This window comes from Pleurodeles waltl, chromosome 10, assembly GCF_031143425.1.
Source record: "Pleurodeles waltl isolate 20211129_DDA chromosome 10, aPleWal1.hap1.20221129, whole genome shotgun sequence".
Taxonomy (NCBI): domain Eukaryota; kingdom Metazoa; phylum Chordata; class Amphibia; order Caudata; family Salamandridae; genus Pleurodeles; species Pleurodeles waltl.
In genome coordinates this window covers 337,700,883-337,727,047 of record NC_090449.1, presented here as the reverse complement: position 1 = coordinate 337,727,047, position 26,165 = coordinate 337,700,883, and the positions used below count along the sequence as shown (strand labels likewise).

Below are 26,165 nucleotides of genomic sequence, written 5' to 3'. Positions count from 1 at the left end.
TTGCGCTTACTGAGCACATTGATGACCTTACTGATCTGTATAGTTGTCACTGTTTTTCATAAATGCAAATAAAGAAAAAAAAAAAAGGTACCCATTACAACCAGGCCAGCCACCTACAGAGGTGGAAAGTAAATTTGAGAAGGAGTTTTGTAAAGTTCTGTGGTGTCGAGCTTAACACCCAAGGATCTGAAGTGAGAGATTGCCATGTCAGAAGGAAAAACCTTAAGCATCCCCACTACAATAAAAGGGCCAGAAGGTAGAGTTACTTGCGGGTTGGTGTGAGAAATTAGCCTCTTTCTAGCATGGTTACGCCAATTTTTTGCCCTTTTTGTCATTGTTTTTACTGTCTCACTGGGATCCTGCTAGCCAGGACCCTAGTGCTCATAGTTTGAAACCTATAGGTAGGTGTGTTTTTACTGTCTCACTGGGATCCTGCTAGCCAGGATGCCAGTGCTCATAGTTTGTGTCCTATGTGTGTTGTCAGTATGCTTGACTGTGTCACTGGACTTCTGCTAACCACAACTCCAGTGTTTATGCTCTCTCTGTGTACCAAATTTGTCACTATAGTTTAGTGACCTCATATACTAATTCTAATTGGCACACTGGACCCCCCCTTATGAGTCCCTAGTATTTGGGACATAGGTACCAAGGGCATTGGGGTTCCCGGAGATCCTTATGGGCTGCAGCATTTCCTAGCTCATACAATCGTTTCTTCAGGACACACTATTTCACAGCCATTTTTCACTGCACCAGGTAACTTATAAGTCACCTATATGTCTAACCTTCATTTAGTGAAGGCTAGGTAGAAAGTTACTGTGTGTGAGGGCATCCTGGCAAAGGTGCTCCCACGTTGTCCAGGGCCAATTCCCCTGGACTTCGTGAGTGCAGGGACACCATTATAAGCGTCCATACATATATGTAGCTTCACAATGGTAACTCCGAATATGGCCATGTGAGGTTAAGATTGTGGAATTGAACCCCTCAATCCAAATTTGGTATTGGGGGACTAATTCCATGCACCCTGGGGGCTCCCCCATGGACCCCCAGTACTGCCAAACCAGCTGTCTGAGGTTTCCCCTTCAGCCCTAGCTGCCGCCACCACAGAGACAGGTTTTTGCCCTCCTGGAGATTGATCAGCTCAATCCCAGGAAGGCAGAACAAAGCATTTCCTTTAGGAGAGTGGGTGTCGAACCCTCTCCCAATGGAAATAGGTGTTACAGGCATGGGAGGGGGTATCCTCCCAGAGCCTCTGGAAATTTTTGAAGGGCACAAATGGTGCCCTCCTTGCATAACCCAGTCTACACCGGTTCAAGGGACCCCCAGTCCCTGCTCTGGCGCGAAACTGGACATAGGAAAGGGGAGTGACTCTCCCTTGTCCCTCTTCCAGTGTAGTGCTGCGCCGACTGCACTTTGCATCTTCTTTGTCCCTGTGTCTTGGGACTGGTAGGTGCTGCCTGGTCTTCTGAGGGATCTCTGAATCGCTGAGAGCCCCCTCAGTCCGAGTGGAGACCCCCAGGTCCCTCCTGGGTCCAGGCAGCTCCTCTGGGACTCAAACCGTGTAATTGCTTGAACCAAGGCTTGCTGGCAGAATCCAGCGACGCAAACAGCCTGCATCCAACAACTTGACATGGGACATCTCCTGCACCAAGCAGAAACCCGCAGCTATCTTCTTTGATGCATTTCTGTACTTTTCTTCCAAACTGAGAATCCACTTTTGCACCTTCTTCCAGGTTGACAGGGGCTCCTGATCTTCCTGGACTCTTCTTCGACTTCTGGACTTGGTCTCCTCTCTCCACAGGTCCACAGGTCTTCAGGTCCATGAATCCATTGTTTGTTGCTTGCAGTCTTGCTTGGTACTTGCATAATTCTTCTTCATTGCTGTCTGGTCATCTGTGGGTTCACTCCTGTGTTGGGAGCCCCCTGTGCCTCTTCCTTCAGAGTAGAGGCCCCCAGGTCCCTCCTGGGTCCAGGTGGTGCCATTTTGATGCAAACCGTGACATTGCTTGAACGAAGGCTTGTTGGACGAATCCAGCACTGCAACTCACCTGAATGCAACATCTCCACATGGGATATCCTGTGCATCACACAGGAACCCGCAGCCATCTTCTTTGGTGCTCTTTTGCAGACTTCTTCCAACCGGAGAATCCTCTTTTGCACCACCTTTTAGGTTGGCAGGGGCTCCTGTCCTTCCTGGAATCTCCTGCGACTTCTGGACTTGGTTTCCTCTCTTCACAGGGCTTCAGGTCCAGGAGTCCACCATTTGTTGCTTGCAGTCTTGCTTTGTTCTTGCAATAACTCTTACCACAACTTGTAGTGTGTTCTGAGGAAACTTGCTGTACTTTACTCCTGCTTTCCTGGGCTCTGGGGTGGCGTACTTTACTTACCTTTGGTGTTTTCTTACACTCCCAGCGCCTGTGTACACACTACACTTGCCTAGGTGGGAATTCAACATTCGCTTTTCACTATGTTAGTATATGGTTTGTGTTGCCCTTAGGGCCATTGCAATCTATTGTATTTTCTACTGTTTGCACTATTGTATGACTGTTTACTTACCTGATTTTGGTTACTAGTGTATATATTGTGTATAATACTTACCTCCAGAAGGAGTATTGCCTCTAAGATATTTTTGGCCTTGTGTCACTAAAATAAAGTACCTTTATTTTTTTTGTAACACTGAGTATTGTCTTTTGTTGTGTATAAGTACTGTGTAACTATAGTGGTACTGCAGGAGCTTTGCATGTCTCCTAGTTCAGCCTTGGCTGCTCTGCTTCAGCTACCCCTAGACAGCCTAAGTGGCTAGAACACTGCCTATATTTCACTAATAAGGGATAACTGGACCTGGTATAAGGTGTAAGTACCTTAGGTACCCATTACAAACCAGGCCAGCCTCCTACAGTTGGGAGTTCCTGTTACATCTTTGGCCAGGTCCGTGGTAAGCTCTGGATCGCTGTGAGTAGAACTGAGGGCAAAAGTCTTGAGAGCTTCAGTTGAAGGAGCCTCTGTAACACTGATTCCTGAAATTTCGGCTGTTAACGTGGCTCCTGTCTCTAGCCACCCTTGCAAACCATGATTCGAAAAAACTGTCTGAAGAAATTGCTGAGCCTTGTCTAAAGAGGCAAATGTGGTAACATACTTGCTAAGCTCCTTGATTGAGGTGTCATCGAATAATAAAACATCAGCTTTAATTCAGATATCCATCATAGCTAGATTAGCCAATTTAGGGTCTAATATCAGTAAGAAGCTCTTGTCGTTCATCGGTAATTGCTGAATTGGCATTAGGTAAAAGGCAAAAAACGTTTTGTGTTCACAGTTCTTCGGCATCAGTAGTAGCAACATCCAATCTGGCCGTTTCAGCAATATCAAAAATGCAAGATAGGGGGCCAACTATGTCTAACATTTTATCTTGGCATGTAGACCAGGCCTTTTCAAGTCCCTTACAGGGATCTTTACCATAGTTTTAAAAGAAGGGTAGCATGGTGAGGTCGATAGGAGTGGACGTAATCTGCAAATGTAAAGAAGGTATGGGACATTCAGATTTGAGTTTGGTTCTGGTTTGCTTGTCCAGAGGTAAACACAGTTTATCAGAAATGTATTCCCCCACATGATCCGAAGGAAGCCGCTCAGTAGAGGTAGGATGGTGTATTATTTTGTGGTTGAACATAGATTGACGGTCAGAATCTAAAATCGTCGAGGAATAAAATGGATTAGCTGTAGAAGAAGAGTTTCCTGTGTTTAGGTACAGGAGCTGACCAAAAATCTGAATCATCTGTACCATCCTGGTCATTGTCCATATCTGGATAAACCATGTCGTCATCGGTGTAATTTATATTAAAAATAAAAAATTTTGAAATATTTTTACTTTTACATTTGTCCTTAGAAGGAATGTACCCCTCCTTGGAAGGATCTTCATCCTCAGTTCCTTGTGAAACGTCTTCACCAGTCACCAGCGCAATATTTCTTTTTACATTTATAGATTGATCAATCTAAACCAAAGGGGGAAACCCCACTGGCTTTGCGCTTTCTGCTTTCTCCTACACACTGGGCCAACAGTCTCAGACATCAAGATAAGCACAGTGTTTTTCAAATTTCTTTTTAACCTTATTCATGGAAGCTGAAACAGATTGTGCCACATAGTACTGAATAAAACCGTTGAGGTTGTTCTTAAACATTTCCCTGTTATTTGGGTCTAAATTGAAAGAGTTACTCAAATAATGATGACTGTATGTGGAAAAGAAATGTATGCTTAGTATACAAAATATGCCACCAAAAGTTATTCAGGAGATAAAGTGTTAACTTATTCAAGAAGAAAAACGTTCCTAAAATAGCCCCACCTGGAGGGCAGAGACGCACTGTGGAAGAGGCTGTGAGAGGAAAAGAGGAAGCGGAGTAGGCCGTGTCTCAGAATGTGGCTTAGCTCCAACAACTGAGTCCATGCAGGAAGAGGCATCAGGAGCAGCAGAGGCTTCGAGCTTGAGGGAAAAGCTTAAAGGCCTGTAGTGATGGAGAAACAAGGTGCGAAGACCTGAGGGTGAGGCGAAAACCCAAACGGTATAATAGAGAGGAAATGTTGCGATCACCAGAACAATGGCGGACGCAATCAACAGACAGTGAATATCAGGGAGAACTACACTTGTGCGCAAGGAAAGGCAAGCAAACAAGTAACTGTAAACACAAATTAAAACAATAAAGCTAAAACTGATAGTAAAATACCAATAAGCTTATAAGTAAATTAGCGCATATGTATAGAAGAAGACTTATCTTGACTGCGAGCAGCAAGAAAAGAGGGCTACTTGCAGTCAAGTTAGGTATTAGTAGGGACATCTGCAGCCTGATTGGTGGTACTGTATACTATTATAGTTTTCCTATTGGTTTATTTGTCTCTAGCCTTGTGGGATTTGTAGTTCTTGTTGTTCTTGACTATGGTTCTATTTAAAATAAATCAAGAAGAGAAGCAGAATATGAGCCTCTGGGCTTGCCATAAAAAGTGCAGTTTTTTTTTGCCTATGCAAGCTTTTTGGCAATAGACTTCAAGTGATATTGTACTTTTTGTTGCTCTTCACCGGAGCCACTGTTTCAAATCAAATCAGGATTTATAGAGCGCAGCTACTCACCCGTAAGGGTCTCGAGGCACTGAGGGGGGGGGGGCGGTTGTCCTCTGTGCTTCAGTTGAAGAGCCAGGTTTTAAGGTCCTTCCTTAATTGAGGTAACAATGGTGATTACCTGAGGCGCAAGAGCAAGGTATTCCAGCTCTTTGCCACAAGGTAGGTGAAGGATCTTCCTTCAGCCGCGGTCTTCCGTATGCAGGGCATGGGGGCTAGTGCCTGTTGAGCAGAGAGATCTGGGGAAGAGTAGAAGGTGATGCGGTGTTTGAGGTAGGTGGGTCGAAGGTCGTGAGGGCCTTGTATGCATGAACATGGAGTTTGAAGTTGATTCCTTTTCTCAACGGGAAGCCAGTGGAGGTCTCTAGGTGATTTGTGATATGTTTGCGGTGGGGAAACCTCCAGGATGAGTCTGGCGGAGGCGTTTTGGGTGTGCTGTAGTTTATTCTGGTTCTTCTGGGTGGTGCTGGAATAGAGGGCGTTGTCATATTCGAGTTTGCTGGTAATCCGGGAATGGGTTACGTTTCTGCGGCAGTCTTTTGTGGTCCATTTGTAGATCTTCCGGAGAAGTCAGAGTGTGTGAAAACAGAAGTATGTGACTGTTTTGACTTGGCGGTCAAAGTGAGCGATGAATCCAGGATGAAACTGAGGTTGTGTGCGTGGTTTGTTGGGGTGGGGGAGTACTAAGGGTGGCTGGCCACCAGGAGTCGCCCCAGGCTGATGTGGAGGGTCCCAGGATGAGGATCTCGGTCTTGTCAGAGTTGAGCTTGAGGTAGCTGTCCTTCATCCAGGCGGCTACGGCTTCCATCCCGTTGTGGAAATTCTTCTTGGCAGTTGTGGGGTCTTTGGTCAGTGAGATGATCAGCTGGGTGTCGTTGGCATAGGAGACAATGCTCAGCTTGTGGTTCCTGACGATGGATGCGAGCAGGGCCATGTAGTTGTTTTAAGAGTGTGGGGCTCAGGGAAGAGCCTTGTGGAATGCCGCAGCTCATCTGCGTAGGATCTGGCAGGTAAGGGGGGGAGGGGTCTGACTCACTTCCTTCTGCTGGACAGGAAGGAGTGAATCCATTGTTGAGCCTTTCCGTGGATGCCAGCTGCGTGGAGTCTGGAGCAGAGGGTGCGATACAAAACCATGTTGAAGGCGGCTGATAGGTCCAGTAGGATGAGGGCTGCTGTATGACCGCGGTTGAGGAGGGAGTGGATGTCACCTGTGGTGGCGAGGAGGGTGGTCACCGTACTGAAGTTGCTCCTGAAACCTTATTAGGAGATATCCAGGATGTTGTTGTACTTGATGTGCTTATAGAGCTGTGTGTTCGTGGCCTTTTCGATGACCTTGGCTGGGAAAGGCAACAGAGAGATGGGGTGGTAGTTCTTGAGGTCCAAGGGGTCGGGCTTGGGTTTCTTCAGGAGCGGGCAGATCTCGGCATACTTCCAGTCCTCGGGGAAGGTAGCTGGATCTATGGAGCAGTTGAGGGTGTGGCAGAACTTGAGTGCGATGGAGGTTTTGACTTTGTTGAAAATGTGGTGAGGACAGGGTGGATGCTGCTCAGCCATTTTCAACTGTAAGTGAATTGAAAGAACCCCCTTGAGTTAATGCTACGTTAACCTTAGTCCTGCACAGTTTCAGAGTCTAGCATACAGGGTTAGAGTAAATAATTTAAACTATATTTAGTTGAAATGATGCTAAGGATTTAAGAGAATTTGCGAAACTCGAAAGTTGATTTAGTGTTTTTCTTTCTCTACTGTTGAAGCCCATCCAACTTGACATTAGCTACTGTATAATTGGTTATTTTCAATATGTAAGGCTTCACTAGGAAAACAGAACACAAGGAAAGAGTGGGGGTAGGAATAACCAATTATCTTATAATGGTGCGAGTCAGGTTTCGACTGGTCTATAAGGAAATATGTCAGTGACAGAAAGGCTGGTCTGACAGACAATGGTGTGGCCCAGCATTTTGGCTATTTGTGGGCCTGTTTAATTGTCTGGTAAGCCGGTTTTTCCTGATGATTTGCCTAAAATGACTACAGACATTGATTGCAGCAAGCGGAGACGCATGCAGTTTCACACACATATACAGCGTGGCTTTACAAATTGAAAACTACCCAAATTTGTAGATGTGAGACAATTTTAGATCTCGCCTACAAGATAGTGCAGGCTGTCTGTAGGCAAAATCACCAACTTACAATGTGTTTAGAGCCTTCCCCCCCCCCCCAATCCTAAGCATTGGTTGGCTTTATTGTCACTCATTTGCTTGCTTTTTGTTTGTCAGCTTGTGTGGGCTTTACTTCCTCTACTTGTGTTTGTCCATCCCATGGAGCATGATCACATTGTGTCCTTCCGCCGTTCAGTTTGAAACATTACTTAAAATTTTTTTTTTGGTTAAGCACATGTCCTGTGTATGCCCTCTCTGCTGCTTCCTCAAATTTGTGCTTTTGTCTCAACAGGTATGTGTTCCTCTCTCTAGCATGTGTGCCGTTCCTCCCCCTAGTGCTCCACGTTCCTCTCTCTCACCCGTGTTGCTTATGCCTCTTCCTTCATGTGAATTTTATCCATGTGTTTGTCCCCCCAATAATTCTTCCAGCTCCATCTGTGCCCATCGTGTTGCTTCCCCCTACCTATGCCTCCTGTGCTGCTTTCCCACACTCGACTCAAAAAAAGAAGACGTTCCCATTACTTATGTATTTACGTATCCAACTCAGATCAATAAATAAAAAGAACAAGGCACACACTTCATTTTGTAGGCATGCACATGCGTGTTGTACATGCTCACAAAATGACGTGGGTGGATGTATAGTAGTGCCTTTTAGTTTTTCTTTACTCTTTGGCCATGCTGCACAGCATCAGGTAATTGTTACAAGCAATCTGTGAGCCTTTAAATAGTGATTTTCATGTGTCATTGCTGTACTTTGGGAATAAACTTGAATTTGACGTTTGCACTGCAGTTGTAAATGTGTGACTGGGCATTTATTAATACAGTTGCTCTAAATAACATGTTATTGGGCCACATTATTTGAACTGAAATTGGGTTGTTGGTTAAGGTGGGTGGAACGCTACTCGGGCAACTGTCATAATCCTTGTGAGGATGAACTACAAAAGGGGCACTCATTAACCTGTGCTAACCCAATGTGGGATGCTGGCTCAGTTTATGGTGTACACCTATTACACCTATTGTGTGGCACCCTATATTGAGTTCAGGCAACCCTTAGTGATAATGAATAGGAGTCCAAATAGCAGAAGCTCTCTAGGGGTAGCTGAGGCGAGCAGCTAAAGCTTATCCAGGAGGATCTTAAAGCACTTTCAATACCACAGTAGTCAGACAGTTACTCACTCACAAGAAAGAACCACACAAGTGTTGCAAAATAAAGGATACTTTATTACAGCACTACTACTAAACTGACATTGGTATATCATCCTTTGGAGATGTTATACACATAAAATAACTATAAGAATTAGCAAAAAAATATATAGGGCCCTAGGGGAGGGCCAAACCATATACTAAGAAAGTGGAATGTGAAATAGTGACTCCAGCCAAGGTAGGAATGGTGGTTAGCTAGGGACAGGTAGGAACACCAGAGGTAAGTACAGTAAGTGACCCCAGCAACCAGAAGTAAATCAGTTACCCACCCAGTTGTCCCATAGGCTAACACAGAGAGTAGTGGTTGGAGTTTGTGGAATTCCGGACCCTTCCCAGTGGATCCAGAGGAAACCAGCAGGCAAGAGGATGGAGGGAGGAGAGTGCCTGTACCTCAGAATACACAGAAGACAGAAGTACCTACACCAGGGACCTGGATGCAGAGGGGAGAAGGGACTCTCTCTGAAGACCATGGATGACTTGTATTGTCCAGCTGTGATCGCGACCCGTGGACCAGGCCGGTGGAACCCAGGAACGGAGTCTGGGCGTGGAGGACCTTCATAGGAAGGGGGACAAAGTCCAGCACCCTTGCAGGTGCCCAGGTTGTGCAGGTGGCAATTCCCACCCTCCTGAAGAGGAAGTTCCTGCAAGTTGGTGGAAGAAGAAGTCCAGCTGTGGGGTCTAGGAGCTGCGGAATTTCCCAGGAGTCACCTACAGCCTCGACGGTCGTCGGATTGTAGAAGGGTCAGTGAGCAGCCAGGTCACCAAGAAGCACTGGCAAGTGCAAATAGGATTTGCAGAAGAATTTGCAAAGTTCTGGGGACCAGTAAGGTCCAGGAGACTCTACCCAGGAAGGAGAGTCAGAGCTGGCCCTCAGCACACAGGAAGACTAACAGAAGAATGGAACCCCTACGAGTGACCCACAGGCGCTGGGCACAGGGCGCCACTAGGAGGCCTTTCCAGCCCAACAAAACAAAAGTCCCATGTCGCAGGAGTTGCAGGACAGGAGCTGATCTTCAGCTTGCAGAGTGCTGGAGGCCAGGGCTTATTGGAACCTGAAGTTCTTCCAGAGTAAGAGCCAATAAGCCTTGACAAGTGCAACAGTTGCGGTGCACAGGGGTTCCAGTCCAGTGGCAAGAGCAGGGGCCCCACAGTCTCCAAATATTGATAGAAGACAGGCAGGACCCAGAAGAGGCCACACATGCACCACATATGAAGCAGGATCTTCAGATGTCCAGGGACAGCAGACCCCACCTGCCGGTCAACATTGTCTTGAGGTACCTGCGAATACAGATGAGTGACTCCTTCACTCCACAAGAGATTCCTCCGTGTTTCCTGGTGCAAACTTAGTCCTTATGACCCTGCAGGATGCACAGCCTGTTGCAGAATTCTTACAGGATCCGGAGAAACAATGTTGCAAGAGAGCCTTTCCACCAGAAGCAGACTTGTTTGGTTCCAACGAAGACCAGCAGCGGTTCCAGAGGCCAGGAGCAGAAGATGTCTTGCAGAGAAGTTCCTTGAAGAGTCTTGCTTGACAAATCTGAGGACTCACCTGCAAGGAAGCCCTTAATTAACCCTAAAAGGGGGTGGGTCACTCTCTGCAGTGACCCACCTATCAGAGGGGTCAGGGACATCATCTACCTGGCCAAACCAGTTAAATGCTCCCAAGGGCCTCTGCACATCTTATTTCCAGGATGGCAGAATCAAATGGCCACCTGGCAGAGCTCTGTGCACTTCCGTAGGGGAGGAGCTGGACAGGGGGGTTGGTCACTACCCTGTCCTTAGTGTAGTTTGGCACTAGAGCGGGAACCAGAGGGTTCCTGAACTGGTGCAAACTGGATTATGCAAGGAGGGCACCAAATGTGCCCCCCAAAGCAGTCTGGTGGCACTCAGAGGCCACCCCACCCCAGCCCTTAGACACCTAATACACAGGGAGAGGTGGTCACACCTCTCCCTTGCAGGAAATCCTTTGTTCTTTTCCTCCGCCCTGAGCCGGGCTCCCCAGCAGGAGGGCAGAACAGTGCCTGGGGTCAGCAGCAAAGCAGGCTGGCAGCTAGACCCAGTAAGGCTGAACAGGCAGAACTGGGGGGTATTCTAGTGAACCCCACAGTACATGGTATCGTGCAACTAACACTGGAGTCGGTGTAGTTTTATGATTCCAACATGTTTGATACCAAATTTGCCTAGGTTAGGAGTAGCCGTTATGTAGTTGGACGACACATGTTGACCAGTGTCCACTACATACCTTAAGATGGCTTCCCCACACTTACAGAGTTCAGGGATTGGACGGGGTCTGTAGGGGTACCCTGCTCATGCAAGGGTACCCTCACAATTAGAGACATGCACCCTGCCCTTGGGCTGAAAGGCCTACCAGAGGAGTGACTTGTAATGTCTAAGTGCAGTGCTTAGGTTTGGCAGTGAAAGGGTGCTTGCACCCTCTCACGCAGGCTGCAATGGCAGGCCTGCAGTCACAGTTTGCATAGGCTCCCATGGGTGGCATAATGCATTCTGCAGCCATGGGGGACCACTGGTGTACCAATGCCCTAGGTACCATACACTAGGGACTTCCATGGGTGCACCAGTATGCCAATTGTGGGTGTGAAAGGTTACCAACTGTAGGGAAGCGCCCCTTTTGACATGGTCACCCCCCACACATTTTGCCTGATGTTGATGCTAACTGGACTGAGTGTGTGCTGAGATTCTGCTAACCAGGCCGCAGGACAAGTGTTCTTTCACTCATCTGTCCCATTGTTTCCACAATTGGCACACCCCAGCCACACAGCTAAGTCGCTTGTAAAAGGTATCAGTGGTACCAAGGGCTCTGTGGCTAGGGAGGGTCCCTAAGGGCTGCACCCTGTATTTTGTCACCCTATGGGACCACTCACCAAGCACATGCACACTGCCATTGCAGCTTGTGTGTGCTGGTGGGGAGAAAAAGGTAAAGTCGGCATGGCATCCCTCTCTGAGTGCCATGTCTACAAACCACTGCCTGTGGCATAGGTACGTCACCCCTCTAGCAGGGCCTCAAGCCCTAACGCTAGGGTGCATTACACCACAGGTGAGGGTATAGCTGCATGAGCAATATGGCCCTCCAGTGTCTAAGTCCATTCTTATACATTGTAAGTGCAGTTTGGCCATATTAAGTACATGGGCTGGGAGTTTGTACTTATGATCTCCATGATGGCTTCACTGAAGGCTGGGAAGTTTGGTATCAAATTTCTCAGATCAGTAAACCCACACTGATGCGAGTGTTGGATTTATTGAAAAATGCACACAGAGGGCATCTTAGAGATGCCCCCTGTATTTCAGCCAACCCTTTAGTGTAAGACTGACCTGTCTTTGCCAGCCTGCCACTAAAAGACAAGTTTCTGACCCCATGGGGTGAGAGCCTTTGTGCTCTCGGGGGTCAGGAACAAAGCCTACTCAGGATGGAGGTGCTTCACACCTCCCCCCTGCAGGAATTGCAACACTTGGAGGTGTGCCACAAAGACTCAGGCCTCCTGTTACACTGCCCCAGGGCACTCGAGCTAGTTGAGATGCCCGTCTCCTGGACTAAGCCCCACTTTTGGTAGCAGGTCCGTCTGGAAAATTAGGAAAAACAAGGAGGATTGACCACTGCACCTGGGACCACCCCCAAGGTGTCCAGAGCTGTAGTGACCCCCTCCTTGCAGAATCCTCCTTCTTGCTTTGGAGGAGAGTAGCCAGTAGGGATAGGACTGTGCCTTCCTTCCCAAAGGGAGTGAGCACAAGAAGGGTGTAGCCACCTCGGCGACAGTAGCCATTGGCTACTACCCTCTGACCCCTGTAATACCCCTAAATCTGTTATTTAGGTGCACCCCTAAACCTTGCTCTTCAGGTTCTTGGCGACCTCAAGAAGAAGAAGGACTGAAGAACTGACCCCAGCTGTTAAGACTCCAGACAACAACTGACTTGGCCTCAGCCCTACCGGCCTGTCTGCACCTTCAAGACTCCTGCTACAAAAAGGCAACGCATCCTGCAGGACTAGGAACCTCTACAGCTCCCTGCCCACTCTGTATCTGGCACCCACAGCCTATGTTCAGGTGGCCCACTGGTCCAGAGAAGGTCCCCAGGCAATTCTGACCTAGAGTCCACCCTGCGTTGACCTCTTCTAGCCAACACGATGACGCCTGCAGCCTAAATCCGGAGGACCACCCTGACCGCAACCGGATCCGACGCCGCCCAGCGGGCGCCTCTCCTACTTGTCCAGCGTTTGGTTTTCCACAATTGACTCCCTGGACCCAGCCTGTAGCATCTTTGTGACCCCCGGGTTTCCACATTAAAAAGCTTTGGGCGCCTAGTCCTGTGTTTGCACCCTGCACCTAGCCGCCCCTGTGCCGCTGAGGGTGTTTGTTTGGTGCTCAACTGTGGCCACCCTGTTGCTCATCTAAACCCCCAGATCTGTGCCCTGAAGTCACAGGTACTTACCTGCAGCCTGTTTGTTTCCACATGCCCCAGTCTCCCTAGGATTCCATTAAAAATCCAACACCAACTTTGACTTCTGCACCTGTCCCTTGTTTTGCTGGTGGTGCACTTTTGGGGTCAACTTGAACCTTGACATATGGACATCCTAACCCCCAAAGGCTGGGATTGTAATTCAAGTACTTTTCTGTAAACTGTGTTAACACTGTTCCTTCCCTAGGACTGCATTGATTCCTATGAGATATTGCACTGTCTACTTTTGAAATTGAAAAGTGTTACTTTCTTGTGGACTGTTTAATCTGCAAAACCTAAACACAGTGCATTTGTTATATAAGCTTGATACAAACGTACACCTGTACTTACCTGCAACAAAGATCCTTTTGGTTCTAGAAATAAAGTAACAAAGTATATGTTTGCTATATAAAAACATTGGCCTGGAGTTAGTCACAGGGGCGGCTCGTCCATTAGGGCTGAGTAGTATTGCCCTCCCGCCAGCAGCGGCAGCTGCAAAACCTTTACAAGGAAATGTAGGAGGCTGGCTTGGCTTGTAGTGGGTACCAATGGTACTTACACCTTATGCCAGGTCCAGTTATCCCTTATTAGTAGAGTGTAGTAGTGTTCTAGCACCCTAGGTTGATAGAGGTAGCTATAGCAGAGCAGCCAAGGCTGAACTAGGAGACATGCAAAGCTCATGCAATACCACTTATATCATGTAGGTACTATATCATAAGAAAGACAATACTCATAGTTACTAAAAATAAAGGTACTTTATTTTAGTGACAATGTGCCAAAAATATCTCCGAGGATATACTCCCTTAGGAGGTAAGTAACATACAAAAAATATACACAACTAACCAAATCAGGTAAGTAAAACAGTCAGAAAGTAGTGCAAACACTGTAAAACACAATAGGATGCAATAGGCCTAGGGGCAAATACAAACCATATACTAAGAAAGTGGAATGCGAACCACTAATGCACCCCTGGGCAAGTGTAGTGTAAAGAGGGTCGCTGGGAGTGTGAGAAAACACTAAGGGTGTAAAGGAGACCCCACCCCAAGACACTGGAAAGGAGGAGTAAAGTTCTACTATTTCCCCCCAAACACACTAAAGTTGTGATAAAGGATTTTGCAAGGACCACAGCGGACTGCAAAGCACTGAAGACGGATTCCTGGTCCTGAAGGCCTGCAAAGGAAAGGGGCAAGTCCAAGAGTCACTAAAGTGTCCAGGGGGACATGAGCCCACTAAACCCCGGATGAAGGTGCAAAACGGCTGCCTCCGGTTGGAAGAAGTTGCTGGTTTTGTTCCAATGAAAGGAGGTAGGAGGTTCTTCTTTGCGCAGAAGATGTCCCATGGTATGCTGGAGGATGCAGAGTTGTTTCCATGACACAATACCGCAAACAAGCCTTGCTACCTGCAAGGGTCACGGTTGGAGAAAAAGGGTGCTGCCCGGGCCCAGGAAGGACCAGGATGTCGCCACTTGGGAGAGGAGACAGAGTGGGCTCTCAGCAACGTAGAGAGCCCACGGACAGGAAGGAAGCACCCACAGAAACCCTTGAACACGGGTTCAAGAAGACTGAACACAGCGGTTGTCTCAACAGTGCAAAGAGAGGTCCCATGACACCAGAGGTCAACTCAGGGAGCTGAGCGTCGCAGGGCGGAGTGCTGAGGACCTCGGCTCCAGGTATCCTACCTTTGGAAATGTGCACAGAAGCCCTTGTAGCTGCAGATCACACGGTGCACAGGATTACTGTCTGGAGAGGGGAGGCAAGGACTTACCTCCTCCAAATTCGGACAGTTGGACCTCTGGACAGTCTGGATCACTTGGGTCCACCACCTGTGTTCCAGGAGCCACACTTGTCAGGATGAGGGGATCCAGAGTACCAGTGAAACTGAAGTTTGGTGCCTGCTAAAGCAGGGGGAAGATTCCGTCAACCCTTGGGAGATTTCTTCGTGGCTTCCAGTGCAGGGTGAAGGCAGGCAGCCCCCAGAGCATGCACCACCAGGAAACAGTCGAGAAATCCGGCAGGATTAGGCGCTACAATGTTGCTGGCAGTCTTCTGACTACTTTGTTGCAGTTTTGCAGGCGTTCTGGAGCAGTCAGCGGTCGATCTTTGTCAGAAGTCGAAGAGAGACATGCAGAGGAGTCCTGCTGGATTCTTGCAAGTCGTAATCTGATGGAGAGATCCTAAATAGCCCTGAGAGGAGGATTAGCTACCTAGTCAGGTATGCACCTATCAGGAGGGGTCTCTGACATCACCTGCTGGCACTGGCCACACAGAGCAGTTCATTGTGCCCCGACACCTCTGGAAACAAGATGCCAGAGGTCTGAGACACACTGGAGGAACTCTAGGCACCACCCATGGGGTGGTGATGGACAGGGGAGTAGTCACTCCCCTTTCCTTTGTCCAGTTTCGCACCAGAGCAGGGACTAGGGGTTCCCTAAACCGGTGTAGACTGGTTTATGCAAGGAGGACACCATCTGTGCCCTTCAAACCATTTCCAGAGGTTGAGAGAGGCCACCCCTCCCCAGCCTGTAACACCTATTTCCAACTTGAGAGGGTGTAACACCCTGCTCTCAGAGGAAATGCTTTGTTCTGCCTTCCTGGGACTGGGCTGCCCAGACCCCAGGAGGGCAGAACCCTGTCTGTTGGGTGGCAGCAACTGTAGCTGCAGAGAAAACCCCAGAGAATTGGTTTGGCAGTACTGGGGGTCCATAGTGGAGCCCCCAGGATGCATGGAATTGGCTCCCCAATGTCAGATTTGAAATGGGGGGGGGACAATTCCTTGATCTTAGACATGTTACATGGCCATATTCGGAGTTACCATTGTGAAGCTACATATAGGTATTGACCTATATGTAGTGCACACGTGTAATGATGTCCCCGCACTCACAAAGTCTGGGGAAATGTCCCTGAACTATGTGGGGGCACCTTTGCTAGTACAATGGTGCCCTCACACTTAGTAACTTTGCACCTAACTTTTAGCAAGTGAAGGTTAGACCTATAGGTGATTTATAAGTTACTTAAGTGCAGTGAAAATGGCTGTGAAATAATGTGTGCATTATTTCACTGAGGCTGCAATGGCAGACCTGTGTAAAGGTTTGTCTTAGCTTCATATGAGTGGCAAAAGAAATGCTGCAGCCCATATGGATTGCCTGGAACCCCAATGCCCTGGGTACCCAGGTACCATATACTAGGGACTTATAAGGGGGGGTCCAGTATGCCAATTGGAATTGGTAAATATAGTCACTAGCCTATAGTGACAAATGTAAAGGCAGAGAGAGCATGAGCACTGAGGTTCTGACTAGCAGAGCCTCAGTGACACAGTTAGGCACTACACAGGCATACACATTTAGGCCACAAACTATGAGCACTGGGGTCCTGGCTAGCAGGATCCCCATGAGACAGGCAAAAACATACTGACATACATGTGAAATGTGGGATAACATGCCAAGAAAGATGGTACTTTCCTACAGGAAACGATAATAAACAGTGTTTATTATCGTTTCCTTGTATAGTGGCGGTGCCACGGGTGATGAGTGTGAGGGGGAGTGCACTGCACTCCCCCTCAGAGTGCATGTGTGTTTGGCCAGCCAAACACACATGCGCAGTAGGCTCTCTCCAGCCCAGCAAAACAGTTGTAGGGCTGGAGAGAGCCTGCATAGCCTCCCAGTCTGCCGGGGAGTGCCCTGGCTGGGCACTCCCTGCCAATCCTGATGCTGCTCTGAGCCCTGGACACCAGCATTCGTTTTTTAAGTTCACCACTGCTAAGCGCTGTCATCTCAGCCTGGCACTCTAATTAGGTGCAAGGTGAATCAGGCAATTGTTAAACAGGCCACTAGGTCCATTTTACCACGTAAACGGACTGCTTTATGAATTCCACTCTGCTTAGGAATATGGCTTTGTTGGCCAAAATGGGCTGCTGTCCTATGGCATTCAGCAAAAAATGTTTTTTTTTTACTATGGCATAGCACAACATATTGGGAGAAGATGATGCCTTTGAAACAGTATATTAGGGTGCTTACTGAGACAATGATGAAATTTGGTACACCTGTTTGAAGAATGTTTGTCTGCAGCTGTGCCTGCAATGGCATATTTTAGTTTCTGGCTTTCCTGTTACACTGACTGAAGGTGACATGGCAGAAGCTCCTTCAGATTTTGTTAGCACTATTTTAGAAACTGTATTTATGTGTTTTACCTGTGTAATAAATTGTTTTCGTTATCCGGCTGAAGGCTCTGCTGCAAAACAATAAAAAAACACATTCGTTTGGTGAAAAAAAAGTGGATTCAAAGCAGGCCAGAATACAACTAGTGTCACCTATTATAATGCTGCTTGTCCGTCCACCCGACAATGACGGCGAGGCACAGAATGAACAATGATCAGAGCCAGGAAGTGCGGACTATCATCTCCAGCAGCCGGGGGAATACTGATGTGTTTTCATACAAATGTGGGAAACCGCGCTCAAGCCCATTTCTGTGAATGACATCTTGAGTTGCACAGCTAGAAATGCCCTCATTATGGAACACGAGCTGCATTTTTCAACCTTATTTTTCACTCGTCCAGCATCTGACCTGTTTAGAAGATGTGCTGCGACTGTATTTTTGGTACCTGTGCACCCTAACACGTTGAGGTTTAATTGCCTTTCCTCAAATGTTTAGTGTCATTTAACTTTGCGTTCGCTCTAAATTAGAACAGTGGCAGAGGGAGCAAACCTGCTCACTAACAGCAGAGCGGACACCACTTGAGAGACCACTTTCTATACAGTTAACTTATGAAAATGTCTTGTCAGATACTTCAACTGCGATTAGTTCTCTTTCTCAGAATATTCCCGGTGTAATAACAGAAACTGAGAGCTGGTCCCTCTTTGAGGAATCCTAGGTTAAGAGGAGACAGTTTCTGACCAGGTGTGTGGCAGCAGCAGCAGGAATATCAAGGGCCCAGTTACTTCTGCCTGCGACTTGGAAAATCAGTCAGAAGGGCTCACTGGCCCAGTGGTAGAGGTACCGTGATTTGCAATGCACTGGGCTTGTTCGATCAGGAAGGAAAAAAACAAGATTGCCAAGTAACACCTCGTATTGCTCCTTGACCGAAAGGGGTGGCCAGTTTGTTCTCTCGCACAATTAGGTAGTCATTAGCTTCTCAAAAAAGGCACTTACAGGACACATTCATTTTATGCACACAAACGCAGCAATGGCTCACACACTGCTTTTCTTACACATGTCATACCGCAAAGAATATTTAATTATGCAGCCATTTTTATTATGAAACAACATTTATTACTCAATCTATAATATGACGTTTCGTTCTGTATGATGCCTATTACACTTGGACATATACCATACTTTACTAACGGACCAAAACAAATTTACAATATAAAGCCAGAAAGATGCAAATGGTTGTGCATGCCCTCAGGACCTGGCTTACATGGAGGCTTTAAAAAAAAAAAAAAAAAATTAAGAATTGTGGGAGACCACACTTGTTTTTTTTCGTTTTTTTTAAATTTCACCGGATTCTCTGATCCTCTGCGATTTTTGGTGAAAATATTTTTAAAACATGCTTTTTTTGCCCTTGAAAGTTCCCATGGGGACCCCAGCACCAAGGCCATGGGATCATGGTATTCAAATTCTGCCCCCTTTTCTTTTTTACATTATTTTGGGACTTGGCTTAGGTCGAGTCCCAAAATGGCTGCCAACATTTCCTGGTAAGTGTTGGCGGCGAAACGGATCTTAGCATGAGATCTCCGATATCGCAGAGCCTCCGTGTCCCTAGATATACAAATTTGATTTTGAAATAAAAACTCTTAAATTACTGAACAGATTTACACCAAGTAAGAAAAAGGTCACTTCCGGGACCAAGAGCTACCTTTCTGACAAATTTGGTGTGATTCCATCCAGCGGTTCGGGCTGTAGTCGTGTACTCCCTTTTTCTTGGCCCCTACTTGATGAATTACCCTGAAACTTTTAGGACAGCAGCTTAACTGACTGTCATACTAATTTTGAAAATTTTGTAAAGATTCGTTAAACGTCCCTAATGCAAAATGCTTTTGCTGTGGAAAGTATGTCCTAACTATAACTACCTACTGGCTGTCACCAGTAGGTAAAATATATATAATAATATATACAATATGTTACACAGTAGTGTTCACCACTGTATAGTGATAGCTGGGTTCGTTTTTCCATAGGGAGAGAGTTTTTTGTGTTTCACTAATAATAACATTGGTGCTGTGTGACAAAACTGTCCAAAAGAAAGTTCTCCACCTCAGCTCCTTCCTGGGAAGTTTAACGGTGATCTGTCCAGGAGAGGGTGAAAAGAAATGCTGTTTCTATAAGGAAATTTAGACTTGGGTGCAGTCAAAATGGCTAAACAGAATTATACCAAATTTGGCAGAAAGTTAGATGTTTACCCAGGAAGCGTGCTTTTTTGCGATTTGTTGGGAATATGTTCTATATATATGTATATGTATATGTGTGTGTGTATATATATATATATATATATATATATATATATATATATATATAAAAGAAAAGATGTCCTGATCTGCGTGTTACGGCGCACTTAATTCTCCGGTGGTGCTGGTTTGAGGCAGGACAACCATATTTTCCATGTGAACAAGGTCTGGTGAGACCGAAACGCGTCAGGGGATTCCTGTTTGTTTGTTTATGATCTCACTAATGTATTAAAAGTTAAGGTATTTTTGGCACAACGACAGAGTGCGGTTTTCTCTTGCTAAAACAGAAAGAGAATCTTGTTTTTTGAATATATATATATATATATATATATATGAAGATGCAGGATCACAAGAAAACAACAGCCAGCCAGGGCAAAAATCTGGATCCCAAGGGATACAAAGAGCCACAAGAAAATGTAATATATATATATATTTCGACAGATGATCCAATGGGAGGCCTACAGGGCTTCAGATTTAAAAACCATAGCATCAACAACAAGGTGATGAATGGAATGCTTGAATTAATCTCTGACACTGGCAATTGCTCAGGTCTCGTCCCAGTCCATAGTTTTTCACCCAACATCTACCTCAGTTCAAGCTCATCAATATGCAAACAAGTCTTGATCCTGCTTCAGCGGGACAGCCTATCCGAACTGCTTCCTGAATCAAAACAGAACCGGTTTTGCCCTGGTTAGGGTGCATCAGCCAGGTATAGTTTGATTCCGTTGGCACAGTGAGCACCAGACCCACTTCTGGCCGTTCCCGCCGCATTTAGGGTGCCCCCTTTATCCATCACTATGTTTTTGATGTTCGACCGGGTATCCCCAGATGTCGGTTCCAGGCTCACAGTACCACTGGAACTGTGTTATACCTGGCTGATGAACCGTAACTAGGGTGAAACCTGTCCTAGGTTGTTTGTGTTCCTTTGCTGGGAGGACTTGGCGGGCAGTTCAGGCTGGACTCTAATCATAAGGAGCAGGGTCAAGAATGATTTCCATATGGCTGGGTCCAAACTGAGGTTGCATGATCGATGAGAAAGGATGGTTAGGATGTGACATGATTGACCATCAATGGCCGAGATTAATTCAAGCATTCTATCCATCATTGTCTTTTTAATGAAAAAAAAAATAGCGTTTCGACTGGCCAAGAGGGCCTTTTCCTATTGTTACACCTTGCTGCTCTTGGCGTGGTTTACCTGTTTTTGGATCCTGTGCTGTAATTCCTTTTTGCTGGTTTTGATACTATGGGCACTTTACAACTGCTAACCAGTGCTTAAGTGCAAGTGCACTCTGTCTAAATGATATTGCTAATTAGCTTTTCCATGATTGGCATATTTGATTTACTAGTAGGCCCCTAGTAAAGAGCACTAGGGGTTCCCAAGGCCTGTAAAGCAAATGCTACTAGTGGGCTTGCAGCACTAATTGTGCCACCCACATGAGTAGACCTGTAAACATGCCTCAGACCTGCCACTGTAGTGTCTGTGTGTGCAGTTGTTCACTGCCAGTTCGACCCGTCAAGTATACCCACTTGCCAGGCCCAAAACGTCCCTTTTACTACATGTAAGTTACCCCTAATGTAGGCCCTAGGTAGCTCCTTGGGCAGGGTGCAGTATATTTAAAAGATAGGACATTTACTAGTGTGTTTTACATGTCCTAATAGTGAAATAATGCTAATTTGTTTTTCACTATTGCCAAGCCTATCTCTCCTATAGGTTAACATGGGGATTGCCTTTAAATCTCGTTGCCCTTGGGAGCAGATAGAGATATGGAGTTTGTGGTCTCTGAACTCACAATTTAAAAATACATCTTTTGCTAGAGTTGGTTTTTAGATTGTCTGTTTGAAAATGCCACTTTTAGAAAATGGGCATTTTCTTGCTTATCCATTCTGTGCCTCTACCTGGTTGCTGAATACACGTCTGGGTCAGACTGACAGTGGACTGTCGGTGAATTCACTCTAGACAGTGACACAAAGGAAGCTGAGGTGTGCTCTGCTTATCCTGATGATGCTTCCTGGCTAGAGTAAGAGGGAGGAGCTGACACCTGCACTTGAAAGTGTTGTGCCTGCCTTTACACAATACAGTCTCCAACCCCCTAGAGTGTGTCTGGGATAGAGCAAGGAAGAGGCAGGGTCTTGTGCACTACAAAGACTCTCCTTTGAAGTTTGCCTACTTCAAAGGCAGAAATGCGTATAAGTATTGGACTGCTGACCACACAACTTTAGATTACTTCTGGATCAAGAGGAACCTCTGCCAAGAGAAGAGCTTGATGCTTGAGGAGGACCTGTCACTCTACCTATTGCTTTGCTGTGCTGGCCTGCTGCTTCTGTCTTAAGAGGGAAAGGACTGGACATTGCTCTTTGCAATCCTGCTTGTGAAGTTTCTCCAAGGGCTTGGACTGAGCTTGCCCCCTGTTCTGAAGTCGCTGCTGTGGATCTGGATTTTCCAAGCATCGTCCCTGGGCAACAAAATCTTCAACATCACCGCACAGACCTGAGGCTGCTTGTCTGGAAACTGATGCATTGCTTACCCGATGGTGAAAGAATTGACGCACAGCCTCACTTGCGAGTAAGGAATCAACACATCACTTGCTTTTCTGATGCACAGTCGCCCGTGCGGCTTTATTTTTGACGCATACCGGGTACTTTGCGCTAAAACAACGCATCCATTGATTTCTATGGATTAGGACACTGTTTTCTTTAAAAAATCATATCTTTGCTTGTGTATGTTTGATTTTTGTCGTTTTGGTCTTGTTTGATTTAGATAAATATTGACTATTTTCTAATTTGGTGTGGAGTCCTTTTGTGGTGTTTTCTTTGTGGTACTGTGTGTGTCTGGATAAATATGTTACACATTGCTTCTGAGATAAGCCTGACTGCTTGTGCCAAGCTACCAAGGGGGTGAGCAGGGGTTATCTTATGTGTGTTACTCCCTTACCCTGATTAGAGTGAGGATCCCTACTAGTACAGGTTGTAAACTGACTGCCAACTGGAGACCCCATTTATAACACCCACCCAGTGGCCTCTTGCTCCCGCAGGAGCAAAACAGCAGTGTGGAAGCTCACACTCTGATTGCCTGGCTGCAACAGTTTAAAAAATGTTGCATCTTTCAATATTATGCACAATGTGTGCTATTCTATTTATTGGACAAACTAGTGCAGTCTTTCCAATATGTAAATAAGTACTAAATGATGCAGAAACACGTAAAGCATAATTTACATAAATATGTTTATATAAAGTAAGTATACTGGAGCCCATTCCCTCATGACACAGTAGCCACCAGGTGACCAAGTTCCTACTTCGCTCATCCCTCAGCATGGGCACAAGTTTTCACATAGAATCCACTACCTCCAGACACACAAGCCCCATCAGAAGTCCAAAGCCCTAATACACACATTCTTCACCATATGCAAAACTCTTCAGAGAAAGCCCACCCTTTAAAGACACGTCATTTAGGTGGTCACATTATACTGTTTACAGCCCTCAGACCTGTGCACAGCTCTTCATGTATCTTGTGAACAAGACCACGTGAGGCTGAAACGCTTTGGGATTAAGCATTGCCATCATGTTTGCACTTAAAAAATATGTAAATGGTCGACTGCCTGTTATCTGGATTGCAGAGTTAGGTGTTTGTTCAGTGGACAAACAAGCGGAAATAGTAAGTAGCTGGACTCGTCTGCTTCCTCTCCTGCACCTCTCTCAATTAAATGACCACAGATATCAAAACATCGAGTTGGTTTCAGGTATCTATCAATCTATTGATATAAATCTAAAAAATCATAGTTAAAAACAGAATTATGGTTCTGGCTCAAACACCCAAAACCACAGAAATTTGCCAGAAATGTACACATCACACGCCATAACTCACTGTCAACCACGTTGTTGTTTTGTAACCTTATTTTTTGTGCTTCTGACTGATTGGCAAATTGTTGTTTTGAGCATGGCAGACAGCTTGATTTATGGTGTGTGCTGTTAACCATGGCTGCTGGGGGTTCAGTGGCTTTAGGTGTTTGAGCCACAAACATGACTTAGGGCCTGATTTAGATCTCAGCTGATGGAATACTCTGTCACAAACATGATGGATATCCTGTTTGCCGTATTACGATCTCCATAGAAGGATATAATGGGATAATAATACGGCTGATGGGATATCCAGGATGTTTGTGATGAAGTATTCCCCCCGCCATGATCTAAATTAGGCACTTAGGTTTGAATGTGGTTATTTTTTCTGTCAATTTCAAGTTTTACTTAAAAAAGAAAAATGTAATTCTTTTTCAACATCCACTGCACACAACCTATGGCCGTGCACAGCGGGGCTTGGCCTCGGGGCTTAACATGCAGCAAGGCCCTCTACCCAACCCACCACTGTCAGAAAACCCACCACTGTCGGGGTTGGCTGCACTTTCAGACCTGCCTTTCACCCACTATGTGCTGCAACCTCTGCTGCACATGGGCTTCAAGCGTGTGAAATGGGTTGGTCACAGTCCTTGGCCTGTCGTCAACCTTGCATCCAAACCCACCACAGGCTGCCAGCCGCCACTACAAGTATTTAAATGAAAAGTGGAATTTGTGCAAAATGGTGTATTTGATGTTTTGAAAATGATTCATGATTTAATTGCAGAGATAAGTGTTCACCCGTTCGAGGCCATCTGACAACTTTTCAAAGATTTATATCTCAAAACTACTGAATGGATTTGCACCAAATCACAGAAAACAAGCTTTTTGACTAAAGTTCTACTGTCGCACCACATTTGGTGTAAATCCATTCACTGGTTTTTACTGTAAACATGAGAAAAAGTTTCTATTGGAGCTAGAATGGAAAATCACAACTTTTTTTCACCACCCCTCTTTTTTCACGTGCATGGATCTTAGTCAAAATTGGCTTCCTGGACCTTTGCTGGCTCCACCAAGTCATTGCCAGTGTTGCTGCCAAAATGGGTATGGGGTCATATGTCATTGGCAAATCCAGAAATACCTTTTCTGTGGAAAGTAGTGACTACTGCTGTGCAATGTAAAAATAATTCTATCCCATCTGAATTTCCAAGGGATGCATTTGCGTATGACAGGTTTAATAATGACAGATGGTAAGAAGGAGAACATAAGAAATAGCTCTTGCGCCCTCACACAAGGCAACAATAGGAAAACTGTCAGGCTGATATAAAGAACAAGCTGGTACTTTGAACACAAAAGCCTTGAGCCACAATCTTGGGGACATTCAGTGAGGCACAACAAAATTATTTTACCTATCACAGAGGGTCTCTTAAATGTCACTATGTTTTCTTTAAATGCAATTTTATGTTATTCAACGCCCTTTAATTTGTTTGGTTTTCAGAAAGTCACATCAGAAATAGATGATTTCCTGCAGCAGTTAAGAAAGAAAGTGAAAGTTGGGGTTGTTGGAGGTTCGGATTATGAGAAAATTAAGGAACAACTCGGAGATGATGGTAAGCACACCAGAGAGTGTTGGACACAAGGCAGCAAACCAAAACAATGTGGGTCCTGAGATGGTGGAATTGGCCATGCATGTGCATAAACAGTTTTATTTAATTTATTTATTCTTACAATGTGCACAGTGACATAGCAAAATCCCAGCCCCTACCCTTTGCCACCTCTCCCACCTCTACCTTTTCACAACTGATATCATCATTTCCTCTCTGTACTATGAATGAGCCAGTAGCAGTAAACATTCCCTGATGTTTGTGCATAGGAACGCCTCTGCAAGATACTCTCATTAAGGTAAAAGGCTTATTTTTACTTGCCTGCATTGTTGACAACCACCATCTTATTTTTTTCCAAATTAATGAGTAGCTCTGACATACGCAACAGCGGGAGCAGTGGGCTGGGAAGAGATAGCCACTCGGGTAGTGAGTTCCGGCTCTGCTGCCCCTCTAAGGATGCATCACAGTAGTAAGAGAAGGATCCGTGTTAGAAATGGGGTCTCTAGTTGGCAGTCAGTTCACACCCTGTCCAAGCAGTGACCCTCACTCTAGTCAGCATAAGGGAGATACCCACTCAACCCCTGCTCACTCCCTTGGTAGCTTGGCATGAGCAGTCAGGCTTATCTCAGAAGCAATGTGTAAAGAATTTGCACATAACACAGTGAAAACACTACAAAAGGACACTACACCATTTTTAGAAAAATAGGCAATATTTATCTGTGTAAAACAAAACGAAAACGATAAAAATCCAACATAAAGTGCTAAAGATATGAATTTTGCAAGATTTAATTTAAAAATACAGTTCCTTGAAGTCGATAGCTCCACCTGTGGCTATCACGGTGCCGTGATCAACAAAGCCAACAGTTCAGGCCGGCCGCGGTGTTGCGTGCCAACTACGGTGTGGGAAAGACCCGCAAACAGTACCTTTGGAATTGTAGGGTGTCGTGATCCTCACGGTGAGCTCCGGAGAGCAGCGTCGCTGGTGTTGCGTTGTCGGTTCCGGAGTCGATGTGGGAGTCATCAGGCCCTTGAAGCCACGCGTATTGCAGATCGAACTCTGGGCGGATAAAGTCAGGAGCGTTGGCTTGGATGAAATCGGGGCTGCAGTGCGAAGCAGGATGATGCAATGTGTGGTGCCCACAGTCACAGTGCAGGCAGTGGCTCGGTGATGGCATCCAGCGGCATCGGTGAGATCAGGGCTGTGGTGTGAAGTGGGGCAGTGTGATGTGCGGTGTCATCAGGTCATGGTGCAGGCAGCCTCGTCATCGTTGCTGAAGCGTCGGTAGGCCCAAGCCGGCGGTACGGGACAGTGCTTCGTGACCCTCACAAGCGGTGTCCACAGGCCATGGTGCAAGCAAGGATGCTTGTGATGACACTGGAGTCGATGGTGCTG

At 46.2% G+C, this 26,165-nt stretch overlaps 1 protein-coding gene across 1 annotated transcript in view; it reads left to right on the top strand.

The window, feature by feature from the left end:
* The window catches only part of PMM2 (phosphomannomutase 2), a 168,441-nt gene that overhangs the window by 16,946 nt on the left and 125,330 nt on the right, over window positions 1-26,165 (top strand). Inside the window, exon 2 of the mRNA XM_069210533.1 lies at window positions 24,667-24,778. Within this exon, the coding sequence (XP_069066634.1) occupies window positions 24,667-24,778 (112 nt within the window). The remainder of the gene's footprint in view (window positions 1-24,666; window positions 24,779-26,165) is intronic.